Source organism: Sceloporus occidentalis, unplaced genomic scaffold (genome assembly GCF_023333645.1).
Source record: "Sceloporus occidentalis isolate IW3139 unplaced genomic scaffold, rSceOcc1.0.p SCAF_29, whole genome shotgun sequence".
In the NCBI taxonomy this organism is placed as follows: Eukaryota; Metazoa; Chordata; class Lepidosauria; order Squamata; family Phrynosomatidae; genus Sceloporus; species Sceloporus occidentalis.
The window spans coordinates 6,492,205-6,510,884 of NW_028317009.1; the positions used below are offsets into that span (position 1 = coordinate 6,492,205).

An 18,680-nucleotide genomic window follows, 5' to 3' on the forward strand; every position below is an offset into this window, starting at 1 on the left:
TGCGCAGTGGTCTGTCACCCTAAATAGATGAAGAGGAACGTCTGCCATTATCCCGGTATCGAGACGAAATGACTTCTGCTGCTGGTACCAGTCAGCGCTACACAGTATGATGGCGCTATATAAAGCAATAAATAATATTATCATCACCTGCTTTCCTATAAGCGCTACTCGTGGTTTCCTACCTGCGAGTACAGCTATAGCCCTAGCAGCCGGCGTCCTGGACACATGTAGTCCTACGGTTTGCTTTCGTTAGCATGTTCTTACAGACCCCTTTTTCCGTTAGAAATGAACCCATCTACATGTTGGATCTTTGTATGCATCGCCAGCTTAGAACCCAGAGGCATTTGGTAGCCCCTGCTCTGGCTGGCAATAACATCACGCCATCAAATATTTTTTGCATTGTTGCGTCTTACGAGCCGGGACCGCAACACGCATCATTCTTGGTTCCTTGTAATACGAAGCATTATGCGTTGGCACAGTAATGAAAGATAATGTTTGCTTTAACCATGGTTGCCAAGTATGTTAGAAATCCATCTTGCCTTTATTATAAGTAGAGAATCTAGGCCGATGCCGGTAATTATGGTACCAGGATGACGCCATAGCTTTCAGCCATCCTCCTGTGGACATGAAACCACTTTAACAGCGCAGTATAAGTTGTACTTATTCCTTATTCAGATGTGCGGAGTGCACCAGAACTAGAATCTAATCAAAAGTTCTACTGTGTGGCGCGTGTTCCACATCGCTGTTTATTCTATCAAACGCTCGGGAAAATAATATCTTTGGGCCAAGTGTCATCAAATGCTAAAAATAAAATGGTGTTGAGCACAAAAGAATGTATTTGTCTTTTAGTTTCCAGCTTTGATAACGTGGATCATCACCCTCCAGGAGAAGGAGATGCGTGATGCTATATGGAGTGTTGTAAGATGTATTGTTAGTGTATGGCAGCCATCAGGACCAAGAGACGGCCACGTGATGCGGGAGAGGAGCTCTGACCCCTGCGCAGCGAAGCTTGCTGAATAGAGGGATTGTTGCCTTTGTGAGAGTTCAGCGGTAAGAAAATAATACGAGAACAATGCATTTTGAGAAGTGTTTAGAGCTTTTCTCTATCTAAACAAAACAGCAATATTTTAGTTGATAGGAGTTTACAATGACTTACATCTAAGGCCAAGAAACGCTGATAGAATTTGAGAATCAGAATCAGATTTTTTGGTAAGAAACAGAGAAGAACTATATTCAGTTCTCTGGATGACTTCTAAACGTTGGATAAGTAACGTTTTGGGAGCCGTGGCTCATGGGCTTTATCAGTGCCTGACTTTTATACGAATACTAAGGAAATACAGATAAAACAGAGCGTTACTGTACTTTGCGTGCAACGCCCTCCTCATACAGTCTCGTGTTGTGTGGATCTACCTTATAATAGCCTATTAAGGATCATCTTAAGGAATTTATTTCTTATGGCGGTATGAAGGGTTTTGTGCTTTGGTTTGTGCGCTCGTGGGTTTTAAGCGCACTGTCTGCACAGTGTTTCCTAGAAGCAGACCAGAAAAGTAATCTTGGGAGATGAGCCAGAGCCGTATCTTCCATTTGTTATTATTGCTTTAATGGTCTGCTTACACTTGTGGGATGTATTGCATATCCATCCCTAGCAAGCAACCCCAGGGATGTAAGCAGAAAGCGTTACAGTTACTGATTCCTTGCGACTGGGAGTTTAGGGGACTTTAATGATGCAGCAGGTGTGACTTCAATGAATTGCAAGCTCTTTGGTTGCCCGAGAGCTCACGGAAAACTCCATTTATAATGCGGAAGAAAACATCGCATGAAGACTTGATGGATTAACGGATAATTGTTGGGAAACTTATGATCAGGGATCAAAGTTTACCTTGCAAGCTCTGAAATCCCTATGGCCCTCACCCAGTCTTCCTTGTAAGATGACGGACATTGTAATTCAGCCATGGGGCAGCCCCAGCAATCTGGAATACACGAGCGTTATCACACCGGTAAATCTCAAAAACTCATGTAAGATGTTCTATTCCGCATTTTTCTTCTGGCATACTCAATTTGTTCTCATATATGCAGTGATTTTAGTGAAGTTGATTTAGGAACGCGCTTATAACTTCGCCAGGCAGATCTTCAAATAACCCCTCAACCAAGGCACGAAAGTCCCCAGTCAGCAGTTTTAGCTGTTCCCATTGTGTCAGCGCTAAAGGACTACCATTAATCAAATGAAGTTACATTCATTTTTACATTTAGGTAGGCCATTTTTTATATTTTTCATATTTTCCTTGACTTCAGGCACCTGTTACGCAAAAAAAGAAAGGGGGGATATTAAATATTAACTCTAAACATTAATGGGTTCCATTCGGCAGGCAATATGTAATGCGGAGTCCCTGCTGCGAAGACGGTGCTTGGAGCACCAGAGATCTTCATACTACATGCCGATCAAAAGGATAAATCAGGCCGGCGCCAAGGCGAAATGGGTGCAGAGATGTTACATTTCTCTTGTGCCGTGACAGGCGCCTCAGCTCGCAATGCGAATAAAACACTGAATATGTATTTTTCTCATTTTGTGCCAATGTCCACAAATCCAGAACATTGTAGACCAATTAAACGTCCAGCATTGGGCAACCAGGTCCATAATAACCTTGAACCTCGTAATTACGGTTTGCGGGGAACGTTCCCTTACCCTGTGGAGCGTGGACCCCCATGGGGTACTCTGATATGACTTTGCTTTCAGAAGTTAATTGTATGTGGTGCAAATGTTGCAGTTACAATTACTCGCGGAACAAATATTGATTCTTGAGGTTACATGGCTGAAAAACCTACAAATGCTATTTTGATTGAAAACGTCTGACATCGATCTAGGGGAACTTCTTTAAACGTGTAACCGAAGGCACTACGTGATCCTAAAGCTCGGAAGTGCTATTCTTGCCCCAGGGTGACAGCCCTCGTTGGATTAACGGTGTGATTGTCTACCCAAAAACGTCGAACTACTTCGATAATATGTATATATTGGTTATATATAGTAAGCGTTTCTTTCATGGTGCTGAACAATTATTTATATGGATTTGGTCAAGTAAATATAAGTGGCTGTTTTTATATACGCTAGGCTAGACTAAACCCCCCTAATACCCCACTATATAAAACTGCATATAAAAGTACTCTGTGAGTAACCCTAATGCTCTGTACTTCAATATGCCTTCTTCCAAAATTAAACAAATATATTTAAAGCACTTACCTGAAACAGAAAATGCAGCCCTGCTGCAGCAGCTGCCCTCACCCGCGGAATTGCTGCCAATGGAAATTAATGGGAGGATCTGCTGTGCAATTCCTCGGCCCAGCACCGGACCTGTCCGGCATTTAGCTGGGGTGGGGGCAAATGCATTTGGGGGTAAAACCCCACAAAATTAAAGGGACCACGTAGCTATCATATGCATTAACGCATTTAAATACAGTTTTGTTTTCCAAGAGCACTGAAATAAAGTATTTCTAAATAGTCAGAAGGTGAAAATCTTTATTTAAAAACAGAACAAACTTCCAAATTGTGGTTACACAAAAACCAAATCCAATTAAAGCAGAACAGCCAACAGTTTCTTCATTAAAAACATTTCTGCACAACCAAGAAGTCACCAGATTTGCACAACACCGAAAACTGGAGACAAACACCAGAGTCACTTTACTTTATGTTGTCTTCTGTTGACCTAAATCGGAAAAACCTCTCAGCCGAGTTAGAAACTTCCATTGTCTTAAGCAATGAATACATCAAAACTTGTAGAACGGCACTAGAGAGTTTTCTCCAGCCTTTGATTTAATGGAGGAGGCTGCGATGATAACTTACTGTGTCTTTCATCCTGGAGAACTTTATCCACTCGCTGGTGTTTGCTGATGTATCACAGGGAACTATTGTCCTTTTGATCAGCTGCTTATAAAACGCCATATTGATTTTGCCGTAATACAAAGCCACGTACGAGTCTCTTCATGTTAGCGCTGAATGTCTGAATATCAAGTCGGCTTCCGGCATCAACTCGCGTTGTTTGAACTTCAAATATACACAGAGTTGGCAGAAGTCATATATTACATAGCGGCATTATCCAAACCAAAGTGGAGCAAGTCAATCTTCAAGGTTAGAAAAGTAAAGGAGCAACTTTGAGCCAGTTGATTTGTGTTGCCGAACGATGTGTCGTGCAGTAAGATTCCATACTGGCAATTCACACGGTTCCGAAGAGATAGTAAAACCTCAGCACTTAAAGGTGTGTTGGCACTTCAGCACCTTTCCGGAATATAACGCGACGTGATGTGATGACTCAACCGATAGCTGTATGTTTTCTTCCAGGTGACAAACCGTAAACTAACACCAGCCACGAGAGGAAGCTAAAAAGTATTTAAAAGGTAGCAGGTCATCCAAGAGAACACATTTAAACACAAGAAGATTTAATGCAGTTCTAAACCTTGTGCTTGTACCGGCACTCTGGGTCACTTGGGATCTAGTAGATCTTCCAAGCTTCTAGAGTGCCAGCATTGGACAGATCGTAACGTGAAGAAACCAAAGTTGTGAAAGTTTATACTAGTAATGCTTCTGGGTCTTGGTTTGTACAGAATGTGTAAGGCCGCTCTTCGTGTATGTTTCTGACCTTTTTACTCAGGTTAGAAGAAACTGAAAACAGTAATGGGAAACGTGGATGATTATTTCATGATCTTCCGCATAGAGCCAGCGTGCCGACATTCTGAAAGATAAGGCAGTGTTCCGTTCTTAACGTCGATCCTCAAGTGACCTCAGTGGGCTTTCCAAGACCGCCTGAGGTGGAAGGAGTCATGTCTTCTTCACAGCTCCACGTTACGAGACCCTACTTGAGAACAAACCTTGAGAAATCTTAAGTTCATCCTGTACACAACCATCGATACACTTTACAGACAAAACCATATATTGTGAAGTCCTTTTTTTTTTTAATTGCGTTCGCCTTGCTAATACATCTCATCTTATAACTTGCTGTGCCTTTTGAACTGCGACACCAGATTCAGCACTTGTTCCGAGGCCTCAATGTGCTTTGTTCTTAGATATTTAGCGCTGTTGGCAGTTGTGTTTTCCAAGAAGTAACGGTAATTGACCATCATCCCGCAAGAAGCAGTGGCCCCGCGGGGACTCGTGTCTGCCATCCAGTTTAGACGCCACATGATGGCTCCATTCTGCAGGTGGAAGTTTGCCACAGGGTTTAAGGCGAAACCACGGTGCTTTTCCCCATACAAGTACCAAGAGCAGAGTCTCATTAATGGTGCCTCCAGGGCCTTGACCAGTCTTTCAGATCTCATCCATTCGTTGCTGTTAAAAAGACGTTTAAGGGACTCAGAAGCTGGTCCGCCAACAATGTCCGAAATCTCTTTACACTCTGACTCCAGAAACAGCTCGGTCTTGCCGCCATCTTTAGTCTGGGAGTTGAGCACCCCCACCAACCACTTGGTAAAGCCAGGGATGGGTGACAGGCTGGAAAACTCTTCGATCTGCGGAAACTCTGCCTGCAATAAAGACAGAATGCAGTGATTTAGACAAAAAGTCTAATGCGTGTTAAATACAGAATCTGTGAACCGCCTGCCCACGAGCGTCTTTCAGCCCAAATCATGCCTACCTATTGTATAGAAGTTCGTAACGTACTCGGGATCTAGTGAAGTCAAGAATGCTGTTTCTGTTTCTTTAAAATATTCAATTTAATTCACAGTATAGCCGTGCAGGGCACTCGTCCTGTTCTGATTAGATAGCATTTCTCCACAGCCTCCTGATAATATACGCGCCTGGAAGGTCACAGTCTGCCTCATTTTTCAGTCGCGATAAGCCGCCGCTTTAAAGATGCCTCCTATGTTTTAGGTGATGTATGCATATGAAAGGTTCTTGCTGATTTATTATAGGAACGATCATTCTGAGGGATGCACTGGTCTATATGCCACTCGGCACCAAGCCAGAAGGGAAATGGCCGTTTCTAAGGCTCATTTATTCAGCCTATGCCTTTGCATGTTGGTTAATGTGTAATAAGCGTATATAAAATGTTTTACCTGACAAATGCATTGTGGATATCACACTGTAAGACGTTTTACACATTAGGAACACAACCGACTTTCCCAAGGTCAGTATGTGTATGTGTATGCGGATGCAATACGTTCAATTATATATATTGTTTCTGGGTCATCCTCGGTGCCACCACATATGGCCCGTGCAATGTCCGCAATCAGTGTAGAAGCTGGCGATGGATAAATAAGACTTAATTCTGCTAAGCCCAACTAATTATAAAACACAATATAATTATAAAGGCTTACGTAGTAAACGGCTACGGGAAGCCTAAGGATGGGCGGTCCGGACGTTGCTGTTTAAAGTTCCGACCGTAGTTCCTAAAGTCAGACTTTACCGGCCTGCTTTGAAGTTTGGAACGCAGAACAGTCTATTTTCCTAAACAAAGGCAGTAAAAACCGCACAGACCCAAAATAGCTTGCGATTCTATCAGTAACATGTCTAGCAGCGGCAGGAACAGCAAAAAGGAAATTTTCATTAAAAATATATCTTAACGGCCTTAAATAAGCAAATACCTCCCCGTCTGGATGTGATAATGAAATCTGCGGTTTTTTTCACAATGAAGCTACTAAAATAAAACCCTTCCAGATTGTGTTTTAATCGTGCCTTCTGCTTTGCGGAGAATGTTTCGGTTTGGATAACGAACACCTCTCATCCCAACCCAATTCTCTAAAATAAATAAAAAAAAGGTGTTCCTGTTACCTGCGCATGTCCGAAAAATTACTTCTACAAGGTGTATATACGATATTTTGATAATCTAATAGCCACATAAAGCCTCCAATAAGATAAGATAAGAGATAAGCGTCTGTAATTCGGCACATAGAACCCAAATGTATGCATTGGGGCCAGCATTGGATCAAATGAGGCTACGTAGAAGTTTCTAAAAAAAAAAAAAATAATTTCACCAAATAAATCCTTTTTTTTTCTAAAGCGAGAAGAGATTAGTTTAGATTCCGAGCGAGCGCCGGTCCTGTTTCTGTAACGGCGCATCCCAGGCTGCCGCGGCAATTAATGATTTTATATTATGAAAAGCGCAGCCACCTCTCTCCCCGTCCAGACACAGGACGCAAATTAATTAGGCTGATACGGCTCGGGAGACGATGTAATTACATAAATTACCAGCCAAACACCGCAACTTCGGGAACAACAATGTTTAGCCGAGGGACGCCGCGAGACCCCAGCGCTCGTTACAGGAGACGCAGATAAGTCTGTCCCCATGGTATTTATGGAATGTTGATTGTCTTATTTTTCCCCCCCGATTTTATTTTTCTGCCGGCAAATTCTAAGTCTCCATGAATCTGCCATTGTTCCCAACCTAGTCCCCGATGAAGGAAACCCCTGCCAAATGTAAATGTAACGTAAAGGATATATTATATCATTAGACAGAATACAGGCAGGCAAGACAAATAAAAGAGAATGCTTATTGAAAAAACATCCTTTTAAAAACCTTAAAATGTTTTTCATGTTTCATTCATGGCTGAAGGGGGTACATTAGCCTCGGCGGAAAACGAGTTCTGGGAGGTACATAAAGTTATGCGACCAGCTAATGCATTAAGCATGTTCCTTGACGAGGCTCCTCGCTGGGATCTATAAATATTTAGCCATTTCTCAAAATACTAATATCATTAAAGGAACGGCCCCTACAGAGGTGTAAGTGGGTCCCGCAGCTTCTCTGCCATTTCAAAACGCCACGTCGTGTAATTACCAAGCCGGTGAGATGAGTACAAGGCCACGCGAACGATGCCTACTGTAAATATCATAAATCCCGATTTCCGCTAAAAAAAACTGGGAGAAGACGTACGAAATAATGTCTCCGCGAGGAGTCATCGGTGAAATGGGTGCAGCCATTCATAAAGATACTCCTGAAAAGCCAAAACTTTAAATGACAAAGCAAATGTTCAAAACGTTAAAGAATACAGCATACGAGCCAAAGTAAACAGAGGACAACAAAGAAGGAGGACAACCGAGGGGAGAAGTCTCATCACCTTTGCGGGCTGACCCTCTGAATATGAAAGGAAGCCCGGCTTCGGACAACAACGGGCGAGAATGCCCAGCGTATATTATTTCCTATAGATTCTATCGGTTATAAAGTGTGTCGTGGCATAAAACCCACAGCCATTCAATTGAACAAAACAGGAGTGAAAATGAAGCTTGGGGAGGTGCACCAACGAGGCATTCTACAGAGCATCAGGACTGAAAGGTCTGTATCATGCCAGTTAAGTGATATGACCTTCCTGATTTACTTCTGTAGTTTATTGTATTATAAAAATATTCAATATTAAGCAGGAGCTGCCAATCTACCCCCTCCCCCTGTTCTCAGCTAGCAGGGGTAGTAGTCCAGTGAAATCTGATTGTTTAAGAAGAGGGCCGTAGAATCAGGCTTTCTTTGTTATGAATCCAAAACTGTCAACGTCACGCGCAAGATGTCAGCCATCCTACGACTGTCAACATCATCCCACCCTGAAAGCCCATCTGTTTCGAAGGGACTGCCGCGTCGACCAACATGACAGACAGCTGCGTGCGTGAGACAGACGTGCGACTGCATTTAAAGGATTTGTGAAAGCTCCCCGACGCACAATGTCCTGCAACAGCTCGTTCCTCGTTACCAGAACAACACGGGATTCGGGGGGCTGCTCCAGATCCGACGAGGTTAACAAACAAAAATCACGCCGCAGACACAAAATAACTCATCTCGCTCACAAAGAAATGACAGAAGAAGCAGGCTTTTGATGTCTTGATGGGGCTGGCAGCTCTAAATGTCACTCGGATTACTTTATATCACAGGGAAATAGGAAACTCGTACCGCTACTCCTACCACTACAGGACAGCATAGTAAGCTACGGGGGGCGACTGCGGATTCCTACACAGTGATGGAGGGGTTAAAAAGTGAGTATACGATCGGAAGCTGCAGTCTCTCTACACGTGAAGTTCTGGACACTCTTTAGATCTTCTCTTAACATTAACCTGAACTACATACGGTATTCACAGCCACACACATCTTATCAAACAGTACAGGAATATGGCATATATCTCCAACCACAGACTCCTTACACATGTCCCAGGTATCCACTACTGCTCATGGACTGCATAGAGGACCCGCTGCAGAAAAGAAATATTCAATCTAATAGTGAATCCTGATAACCAAGTCACAGCTTATTCTAAGCCCCCATTGCTGGGCTCGCAGCCCACTGCCACGCTTGCCAATGCCCCCTGTTTTGACCCATGCCTTTGCCAAGGGAGGTACATTACATTACCTTTTATATAGCGCTACTAAAATAGGACAGCAATAAAGCTAAGAAATATACAGTTTGACAACAATATTAAGAGATGTTGAGGCATTCTGGCCCACAAGGAGCGATGAGCCCTTCCAATCCAGTCTAGCTAAGGCTGGAGATTCAGCACCACGGACAGCTCACACGGCTATAGACACCATTACATTCTCGCAAGGAACCTACCACACGCTGACACTCTTTGTGGGATCCTAAAGGTAATGAATCTTGTCGGGGGCCGCAGGGCTTGTGCTCGTTACGGTGATTAAAGATCTCGCTGCTAATCTAGTCCACGCAGTAATACAGAGGAGACGGGGGGCTGTGCGGCACCGATGGACGCTGCGGACGCTAAAGAATTCAATTTAAAAGGCTGATTATGAGGGTGTCCGGAAAGCAAAAGCTTTACGCAGCCTTTTAACGTTATGTAGACCGAAACCGGCGGATTCTTTAGGAGGTGAAGGGGCTGGCGATTATTTCAGATGCAGCCTTGTCAATGAGAGAGAATGGGGGGCACTTAAAGTGTCCACCTTTTTTCAACAAAGATTTAATTCAAAGAAAATATATATTTCATATAGATATATATTTCCCGTTTATTGTAAGGATTTAAAAGCTATTTATAGTCTCTCCCGGATTATTGAATATCTCTGTCCTGCGTTCAGCAGATAAGCATTGGAGAAAATAGATTCTCCAAGGCTCGGCGAAAGAATCTTATCAACGATTCCGTTCATATTGCAAAAATCATTCATTCGATAAAACCCGGCCAAAATACATCAAATCTTGCACTGCATAAGAATGAAAAGCGAACGAAATCCTCTTAAATCAGAGGTTACAAAGTTTACTGAAACTAATATTTCCTGTAGTAAGATAAATCTCTTCTGAGTCCCTGACCTTGTCGGCCCGTTTTAATTTCTCCCGACTGGCAGGCGGACAATAGAACTTTCTAGAAGGCGAGCAAACAAATCCGTGTGTACATCTTTTCTATGATGGCGTTCAAGGGTAGTTCACAGCAGGCATCCCATTGAAATGGATCACGTTAAAAAAACATATATAATATTTATAAAGCACAAGTCTCCTATTCAATTACAGCTTTCTTAATTTAGTTCTGGAGAATATATTCATTAAACCTTTGGAACAAGTGCAAGCCTTTGGGGTGAGGAGTTTATGGATTATTATTTTTATTTTGTTCCTGTTTCTGGCAAAGTGATTTGTTCCGACGCTGACCAATGTTCAATATTAGACTTCTCCTCCTGGGCTATCCGACTGCCAGGGTTTTAGTATTTTTCTAATTAAGATGAAATAAAGTTTTTGTACAGATCATTAAGCAATATATTCAGGTTTGCAATTCCGCGATAAACCCTTGAGAGCTGGACTTGGAAAGCAGTGCTTTCCATAATTTTAAAGATGGCAAATTACAGACTTGATTACATGGACTATGGCCATAAACCCTTGTCCTTACATAAACCCGCGGTTACTACGTAATTCCAAATCACATTGTATCCCGAACGTAAACATAATGCAAAAGGAAAATATATATAAAAAAAAATATATATATATATATTATATATATATACGGAATTTGACGGCGCTATATATAACAATTAATAATAATAATAATATATACTACAAAAAAATCCAATTTAACACAATATTTTTTGCTAGAATTGTAAATAAACAATTTGCGTTCTTGAGTGATCATGTCGCCTTTCCTATGTGTGGTATATTCCGCTTTAAATAAAACACACGGAAAGGATATATAATAAAACACTGAAAGAAACTTTCTGATTGACGGCAGACATATAGAGTGAAATGTTACCTCTGCTAAAAAACATAAGCTTTGCGTTATTGTGCCTTACCAAGTAAAAATCTCTAATATTGTACAGATACATATGTGAATGTGGCAAAAAGCTGGCTTTTGTTGATAACAAAAACGATAAAAAAAAATCCTACAGATGTATTAGAAAAATGTGTTTTGCAGACAGAAGTAAATGCACTTTGTTAAATAATGAGAGCGAAAAAAAAATTACAAATGCATTTACAGAGTGCGGTAATCGGGCAAAACAACCCAGGGAAGGATTACTATTACTCTACAAATTCCTGCAGCGGGGTTCAGAGAGTTCTATTCAGCAATAACGGCAGCACGTTCGCTATGTAAAAAGCCATTTAAAAGCCAATAAAGGCAAGAGTTCAAAGCAAACACAAAAGGTTAAATCATCAGGAAATTGGCCAAATTATTCTGCACATCTGGGGCCATTTGCCTAAATGTACGAAAATACCCAAGTGACTCAATAATGCTAATTTAGGGGCAGATGGAGCAGTTTGCTCTACCCCAAAACAGTGTAAAGTACTCCTAAAAGCAGGATAATAGCCAATAATACATTTGTAACTAAATTTCAGGTCATCAGTAGGCATGACAAAAAAAAAAAAATGAAGAAGTATGGTGTATTTTTAAAGCTACGTAACAACATTCAATAGCCATATATCGTTATATCACAGCTATATAAACCTTTCTTTTACCAACCTGCAACTCCTTCACAACCCGCTTGATGAGGTAAGTTCCAAGTTCGACCCCCTGCAAGCCCTGCTGCGTTAAACTAATTGAATAGAAGACGGCCGATTTTATCTTGTTGCCATCTTCAACCTCAGAAGCAGGGATTTCTTTTACTATCGCCTGCAAGAAAAAACAAAACATCTAAAAATGCTTAAAAGCCGACATCATAATGCTATCCTATATATACAATGTATATATATATATATTGCCCATTCATCCAGTAGAGCGTTTGTGAGGTCAGGCACTGTTGTTGGATGAGAAGGTCCGTTTCTCAATCTCCATTCCACTTCATCCAGGTCAGGGCTCCGTGCGGCCGGTCAAGTTCTTCCACACCAAACTCATCCAACCATGTCTTAATGAATCTTGCTTTGTGCCCGCAGAGAGCACTGACCTCCACACCATCAAACACTTCGGGAACGGGGCGTCTCGTCCAACATCACTGCCTGACCTCACAAACTGGATGAACGGGCAAAAAACCCCACAGAAACTCTCTAAAATCTTGCAGAAAGCCTTCCCTGAAGAGCGGAAGCCGTTATAGCTGCAAAGGGAGGACCAACTCCATATTAATGTCTATATGGTTAGAATGTGATGTCATCAAAGTGCCTGATGGTGTAATGGTCATGTGTCCCAATACTTTTGTCCATATAGTGTATAAATAAATGTCAATAGAAGGAGATTTTTCTAGAAATCCATTGTTTCCCTGATATCCCTTTTCAAAGTACAGTATCAAGCTTCATTGTTCTCCCTTCCATATCCACGATTAAGGATACGGCTCGAAACAATGTTTATGTCGCATTCTTCCATTATGGGAAGAATCAGGACTCCTATTAAAATAAAATAGCTTCCTTTGTATGCGTCCTTCGGGTCCTGTCTCCCCAGCAGGGTCCGTGGAAGGGTTCATACCCGACCCACGCTTCCCGTGAAAGGCTTCTGCGCAGCAAATTAGCAACACTTTTCTTTCATTATTTTCAAAGGGCTGCTTTTTCTTATTAAGTCAGAGGCCTCAGCGACGCTCTATATTCACAGACTCCCCGGAGATATGATTGCATTACTTATTGAAGTTTTCTTTTTGACCGCACAATTTAACTTTCGCATTACCACACTGGCCTGCCTGCGTTCCAGTAATGGCACCGTGTAATTTGGGGGCACAGTACCGGTCATTTTGCAAGAAAATTGTACAATACGTCCAATTATTGAACTGCTAAGAAATATAATGTATAAAGACCTGCTTTATTATCCCGGCTAAGGAAAACGTATATATATATTATTTGGCAGATGAAAATTAGAGAGAAAAATAGGTTTTCAAACTACTGATTTTTCCATCCGTGACCCTAAACTCATAATTCTCAAAATCAAATCATACAGCACCAATATCCATAATCACTATGGGCGCTTAAACAGCAATGGAGTCTATTAACAAAAAGACTTGGCAGGAAGAAGAGAGGTTTCTCGAACAAGAAGGGCTGAGCGGACCCTGCATAACGTATAGTTCAATGCACTGACTTAATTATACATTATACAGGGCCGGCCAAGCTCGTCCTGCAGCAGAAGCTCACTGGGGCTGGGCATGCTTAATGTATAGGAACATACAACATGTTCTAAAGTGTTTCTTATTGATCCTATAATACCATCTAAAATATCTCCATTTCTCAGTGGGGTTCCAAAGCACCTAAAAGTTTCCTTCCTCCCGGTGAAAGCCCGAATCTGCATGGAACCAGTAGAGCCGATAGAGCTGCAGTGAATAGCAGGTAATAAATCAAGTTGAATGAGAGTTGTGCTTTTTAGCAAACTAGAGGGGCAACTTCTTATCTAGAAACCTGAAGACCGAGGAGGAGGAGGAGGAGGAGAGCGCTGATCTCGGCTATCCTGTGCCCTGGCCATTTGTGCCACTCCCACAACATGTATGTGATTCCAATGTTTGCCAATCACCTGAATGCTTCCGGAAATCTGCTGCATCAATGCCACATGTAACATGATCAGCGGTTCCCCAGGCATCGAGCTGTGAGCGAACGCATAGCATCTTCGGTAGGGGCCCACTCTGCGCTTCATGTCCGTCCAGTTCCTAACAGGATGCACTGCCTCATACCTGCGAAACGATGATGACTATCATCAGCTAAAGACAGGCCACCGTATTCCCACGCCTATCTAGCTGTCCCCTTTCCTACAGCTTCTCGTGCGAAGAGGACCGGACCCTACACGAGCTTCATAAAGGTGGGAGTTGACACTTAATTCTGTATGCAATATGAAGGGCCAATCTCGATAGGTTTCTTTGTATGAAGGAATGGCTTTGCGGGCCCTGGGTCATGAATAGTTCATTTTGTAAGGTGGCTCTTAAACTCTCTCACTGATTTAGCCAGCAAAGCTCACTGGGGCTGGACCTCCATAAGACACTGAGATGCTTGATCTGCTCTACCGAAACACCCCAAAGCGTGTCTGAACGGAGCCAAGTGGACACTAATTCCAAGCGACCAACACCTCCCGTTTAACTCACTCGCTAATCTTCTGCAGAAGCTCACAGGGGGACTGCCAAGTTATTCGTTCCAGGTTGAGAAAACCAACGGAGAACCACTCGGAAAGCATGCTTTTCAGGACGCCGCTCATTTCCTGCAAAAAGAAAAAAACTGAAAACATGTTTCAGCCACTTGAAATGAAACAGCAGATCCGGTAACTTGCACCCTACAAAAAACATACATTAATCCCATCATAAACACGATCTTCCTTATGCAATCCCACCTACCCCCCCGGGCTCTGCATTTCTACAGCTACATATCGCCTGATATGGGACCATCTACTCGACATCATCAAATAAGAAAACAGGACTTTTTTTTGTTTTATTTTCTAATATAAAGGTTCTGTTTGCTTATCGTCCTGATTGGGGCGCACACGGAGAAGCGCGTGTTTACTCCAAACCCGAGCGCAACTCTAAAGGGAAATGAAGCCTAATAAAGAATAATGGCGGGGTTCACGGCAACCAGACCAAACGGCGAAAGAGGCGCCACTTAACACGCAAGTTAATAACGCAGACTGAAAGAGCTGACAATTTACAATTATTAGAATAAATGCTTAATTAATACAATTTCAGGCTGGAAGTGCTTATATTATTATAATAAAACAATATTGTTTGGGTCCAAATCTTCCCAAAAGTCCGTGGGGGTCTTAGCGGATCAGTCGGCTGGTATAATGTACAGCGTATACATCCGCCATTAAAATGTATATTGGGTGGAGTAATATTACCGTGCCTTTTTTTGCCTTCTAAAAGCACATGGGGGGGGGGGGGGTCCATAAAAAATGAATAATTGTGTTTGCTTTTGAAATGATGAAGCCGCGTTGGGCAAGGCGATAAGGGTCTATTAATGCATTTCCAGAATATACACGCACGGAGAAAAGTATAATAAGATGATTCGAGAGCTTGGTGGAACGCAAAACACACAGAGGTCTTTTCTTGTACGCCAAACATTTTTGGCTATTGTGCAAAAACAAAGAAACAAAACTGCTTTCTTGAATACAAATGCAACAAAACGGCAAAAGAGAATTTAATTTAGATTTGAAATGAGGTACCTGGTAAAAAAGGTTAAAAAAAAAAAAAGGCTAAATCTAACGGCAGTAATTAAATAAACTATGAAATGCTAAAAATAATTCCTCTTTAAATACATTGTAGAAGGGTTTTGGACCGGTACTGTTAGTGGACTTTGTGATCTATTGATGTAGCAACATTTACAGCGAATAATGAATTTTATTTACAATATTTAATGATGTTTTTAGGGCTGTAGAACGCTGCGATCCCCTCATACCCAGCCAACGACGAAACGAGGGGCATCAAGGATTTGGGGCTCAAAGATGGACATTTTGGTAGCCAGGACCAGTTTCTCCCAGGACAACGCGATCCTCGGCTCGAAATGACGGAGGAACCAGAAGCTTCTTTACCTACCAAGCGCAGATAAATCATCATTTATAGCATTTGGTTTATTTTATCTCATCGATTCAGGAAGGAGAAAAAACATACTGCCTTGTATGTTTCCCGGTGAAACCCCCCAGTCCCCGTTTCCTGCCGAATACTGGGACCTCCAGCTGGTATCGATCAACAATCCCCTTCTCTGCTAACGCTCTATGGTTTTTCTTGTCGTTAATACATTTTCAAGAAAAATAAAGATTTTTTTTTGTTATTTAACGTGTATTTTGTTTCGTTCAGAAGTGTAAATGCTCTGTAAGTGGAGCCAGGCCAAGGAGCACACAGCGGTAGCCAGGAGCAGCATTGTACAATCTCATCGTAACCGCTCGGTAACCGGGCCATCGTCCAAACCAACGGAGCTGTATTATCCGGACTGATTTCATTCACTTTGTGTCTCTGCGCTGGTAACCTTGGCTCTGCGAGGAAGACACCTCCGGTAATGTAAATGCTTAGCCCCTAACTGTTCTTTAATGGCCAATTTATTTACGCAGACTGCGGGTTATAAAAATAAAGTCTACGCCGCACGTCTTCACCGGGAAGGTCTTGCGGCGAAAATAACATTATTTCAATTTTTTTCTTTTTTTTTTACATGGTACAAAAGCAACAGAATTACATGCAGAGTTATGTGCTTTTTATTGAATCGCAAAATAAAATCTTATAAACACAAATCAGATGCAGTGATGTCATTTACCTGTTTAAATGCCGTCCGGGCATCCACCAGGACTCGCATGCCAACACTGGGGGGGGGGCACATTCTGCACGGACCCCCTAACTATGGCCACCAAGCAGTAGGACCCGCAATCTAATGTTTTCAATGCGATTGTGTGTAAAGGAATGAGTTTATTGTGCTTTTGTTGTAAAAGCGAGTGTCCAAACGTACAATGCAGAAGGTTAAACAAAGAACATATTTGTTTATATATACATTATATATATATATATTATGTATTTTATATATATATATATATATATATATATATATATATATATATATATATATATATATACACCGGTATATATTATATATATATATATTATATATATTCATTAAATTTATAACATATAGAACTGGCAATTAATGGACGCAATCATCTCAGATGAAAAGGAATTGTTCCAAGTTTCTATATTATTTCAATATAATGGGAGTTATTCCCCCCCACCCTAAAATACTGCAATAGATAATATGTGCACCTATACACATACGTGTTAATGTATGCATTTAGGCGTGTGATATTTACTGTATGTACGATAATAGACCATGGAGAACCCTGTGCTATGTATGCGGCGCTGAACCTTTTCCTTCGGTCTTTTAACAAGCTTGTGATTTATGCATAGCCCATAACAACGAATATTAATTCACACGGGAAGGCGCCCCGCGACATTCCGCTCTATGGAGACCAAATTTTCAAGAACAGCGCACGGCTTGGCGTAGCAAGGCGCTTATTAAATCGTACATTAGGAAGCGCTTCATACTGTGACACGCGGGTTAAAAAGCCTAGTAATGGGCCATTTACTCCAAAGGCCAGGCAAGAAACGGGGAAAATGTAGGTAAAATAGGAAACAGCATGCCTACTAATTATTGATCTATAATGGGATCTCTCCAACACCCGTGTATACATTTTGATTGACAGGTCGGCAAAAAAAAACAAAATAAAACAAACCAAAACAAAAAATATTCTACAAATGGTCTAAAAGAAGAGCTAAAGGCGCCGCTAGTTTCCTGCGACGAAAACCCAGCAACGGGGGAAATTCTTTGTATGAAAAGTAGTAGTTATTTTATTTAGTAGGAGGGGGGCTTTTTTTTTTTTTTTTTTTTTTTTTTGCAGTCCAGGTTAAATCAAAGGAGGTTACGTATAACAAAGCGAGTCTGGTGAAAAGCTTAGAAAGTGGTCTTGTCACCTTGGCAACCAGTGATTGGACAATGCTGATTGGACAGTTGCTATGGCGATAAGGCAACTTTTTCAACCTCTTGCAACTTTTTAATAACCCCAGCTGTCACCGTATCCGTATCAATCTACTGGATCCACGGCCGGCGCAGCCAATAAAATACATGTATAAATCTTCTTACCCTAATGTGAGGACCGTCTGCCAACTTAGACGCAAGACTCTCGACTATGTCGGCTCGCAGGTCCACCAAAAACTTCATCCCACCTTCTAGTTTACTGATGTGACTGAAGAGCACTTTGTACTGTGGGGTGAGGTAATACCTCAGCCTGTCTTCCACCTGCAGGACCGTGCCGGTGTCCCTCTTCTGCTGGGCCTGCACCACCTTGCCGCTGAGTTCGGTCACTTGGGCATGATCCACCCCAAACTCAGTAGCCAATTTGCCCAGGAAGGTTGCCCTGTCCCCTCTGTCAAGGGCTTTATAATAGCACATAAACTGAAGGCTCTGCACATCAGAGGGTGGGGGGCTTTTCTCTTTGGTCTCATAAGGTGGCAGAGGGGGCACAGATCTACTCAGCATGTCATCCATGGTGGGGGAGATGGAGCAGCCCTGTCTCACAGCAGGTTTAAGGGGTTCTGCAGTTAGCAGATGACAGGACGCCCTGTTTAGCCGACAGCGCCCGGAGCTCACACAGTTACCCAGAGCTGCGACATGCTGGATGAGCTGAGGCTTGAGGAAGTGCAGCAGCCGCATCATATAAACTACGGGCTAATAGACTGCCCTAATCTGTCAACAAATAACAGTGCTTCCGGGTTCCAGCTCTGACGCCACGCACGCCTGCCCCGCCGTCGAATCAGAGCCACGGACTTTTGACAGCTGCCGGAGGAACGCGTCCGCCATATTGCGTGAGGCACTCGGCTCTGTGACAGGAATTTTGGTGCAGAACTATTATTGTGGATTCGCACGGCCGCTGGGTAGTC

The 18,680-nt window shown here is 42.3% G+C and overlaps 1 protein-coding gene across 1 annotated transcript; it reads right to left on the reverse strand.

The window, feature by feature from the left end:
• Nucleotides 1–4,974: 4,974 nt before the first annotated feature.
• On the reverse strand, nucleotides 4,975–18,453 carry LOC149299223 (malonyl-CoA decarboxylase, mitochondrial-like). Its single transcript, XM_089486673.1, has 5 exons — nucleotides 17,884–18,453; nucleotides 14,361–14,473; nucleotides 13,799–13,955; nucleotides 11,840–11,989; nucleotides 4,975–5,508 (listed from the first exon to the last, which is right to left on the reverse strand). The coding sequence occupies exons 1-5, from the start codon at nucleotides 18,451–18,453 to the stop codon at nucleotides 4,975–4,977; spliced, it is 1,524 nt and encodes a 507-aa protein (XP_089342799.1).
• Nucleotides 18,454–18,680: the final 227 nt, after the last annotated feature.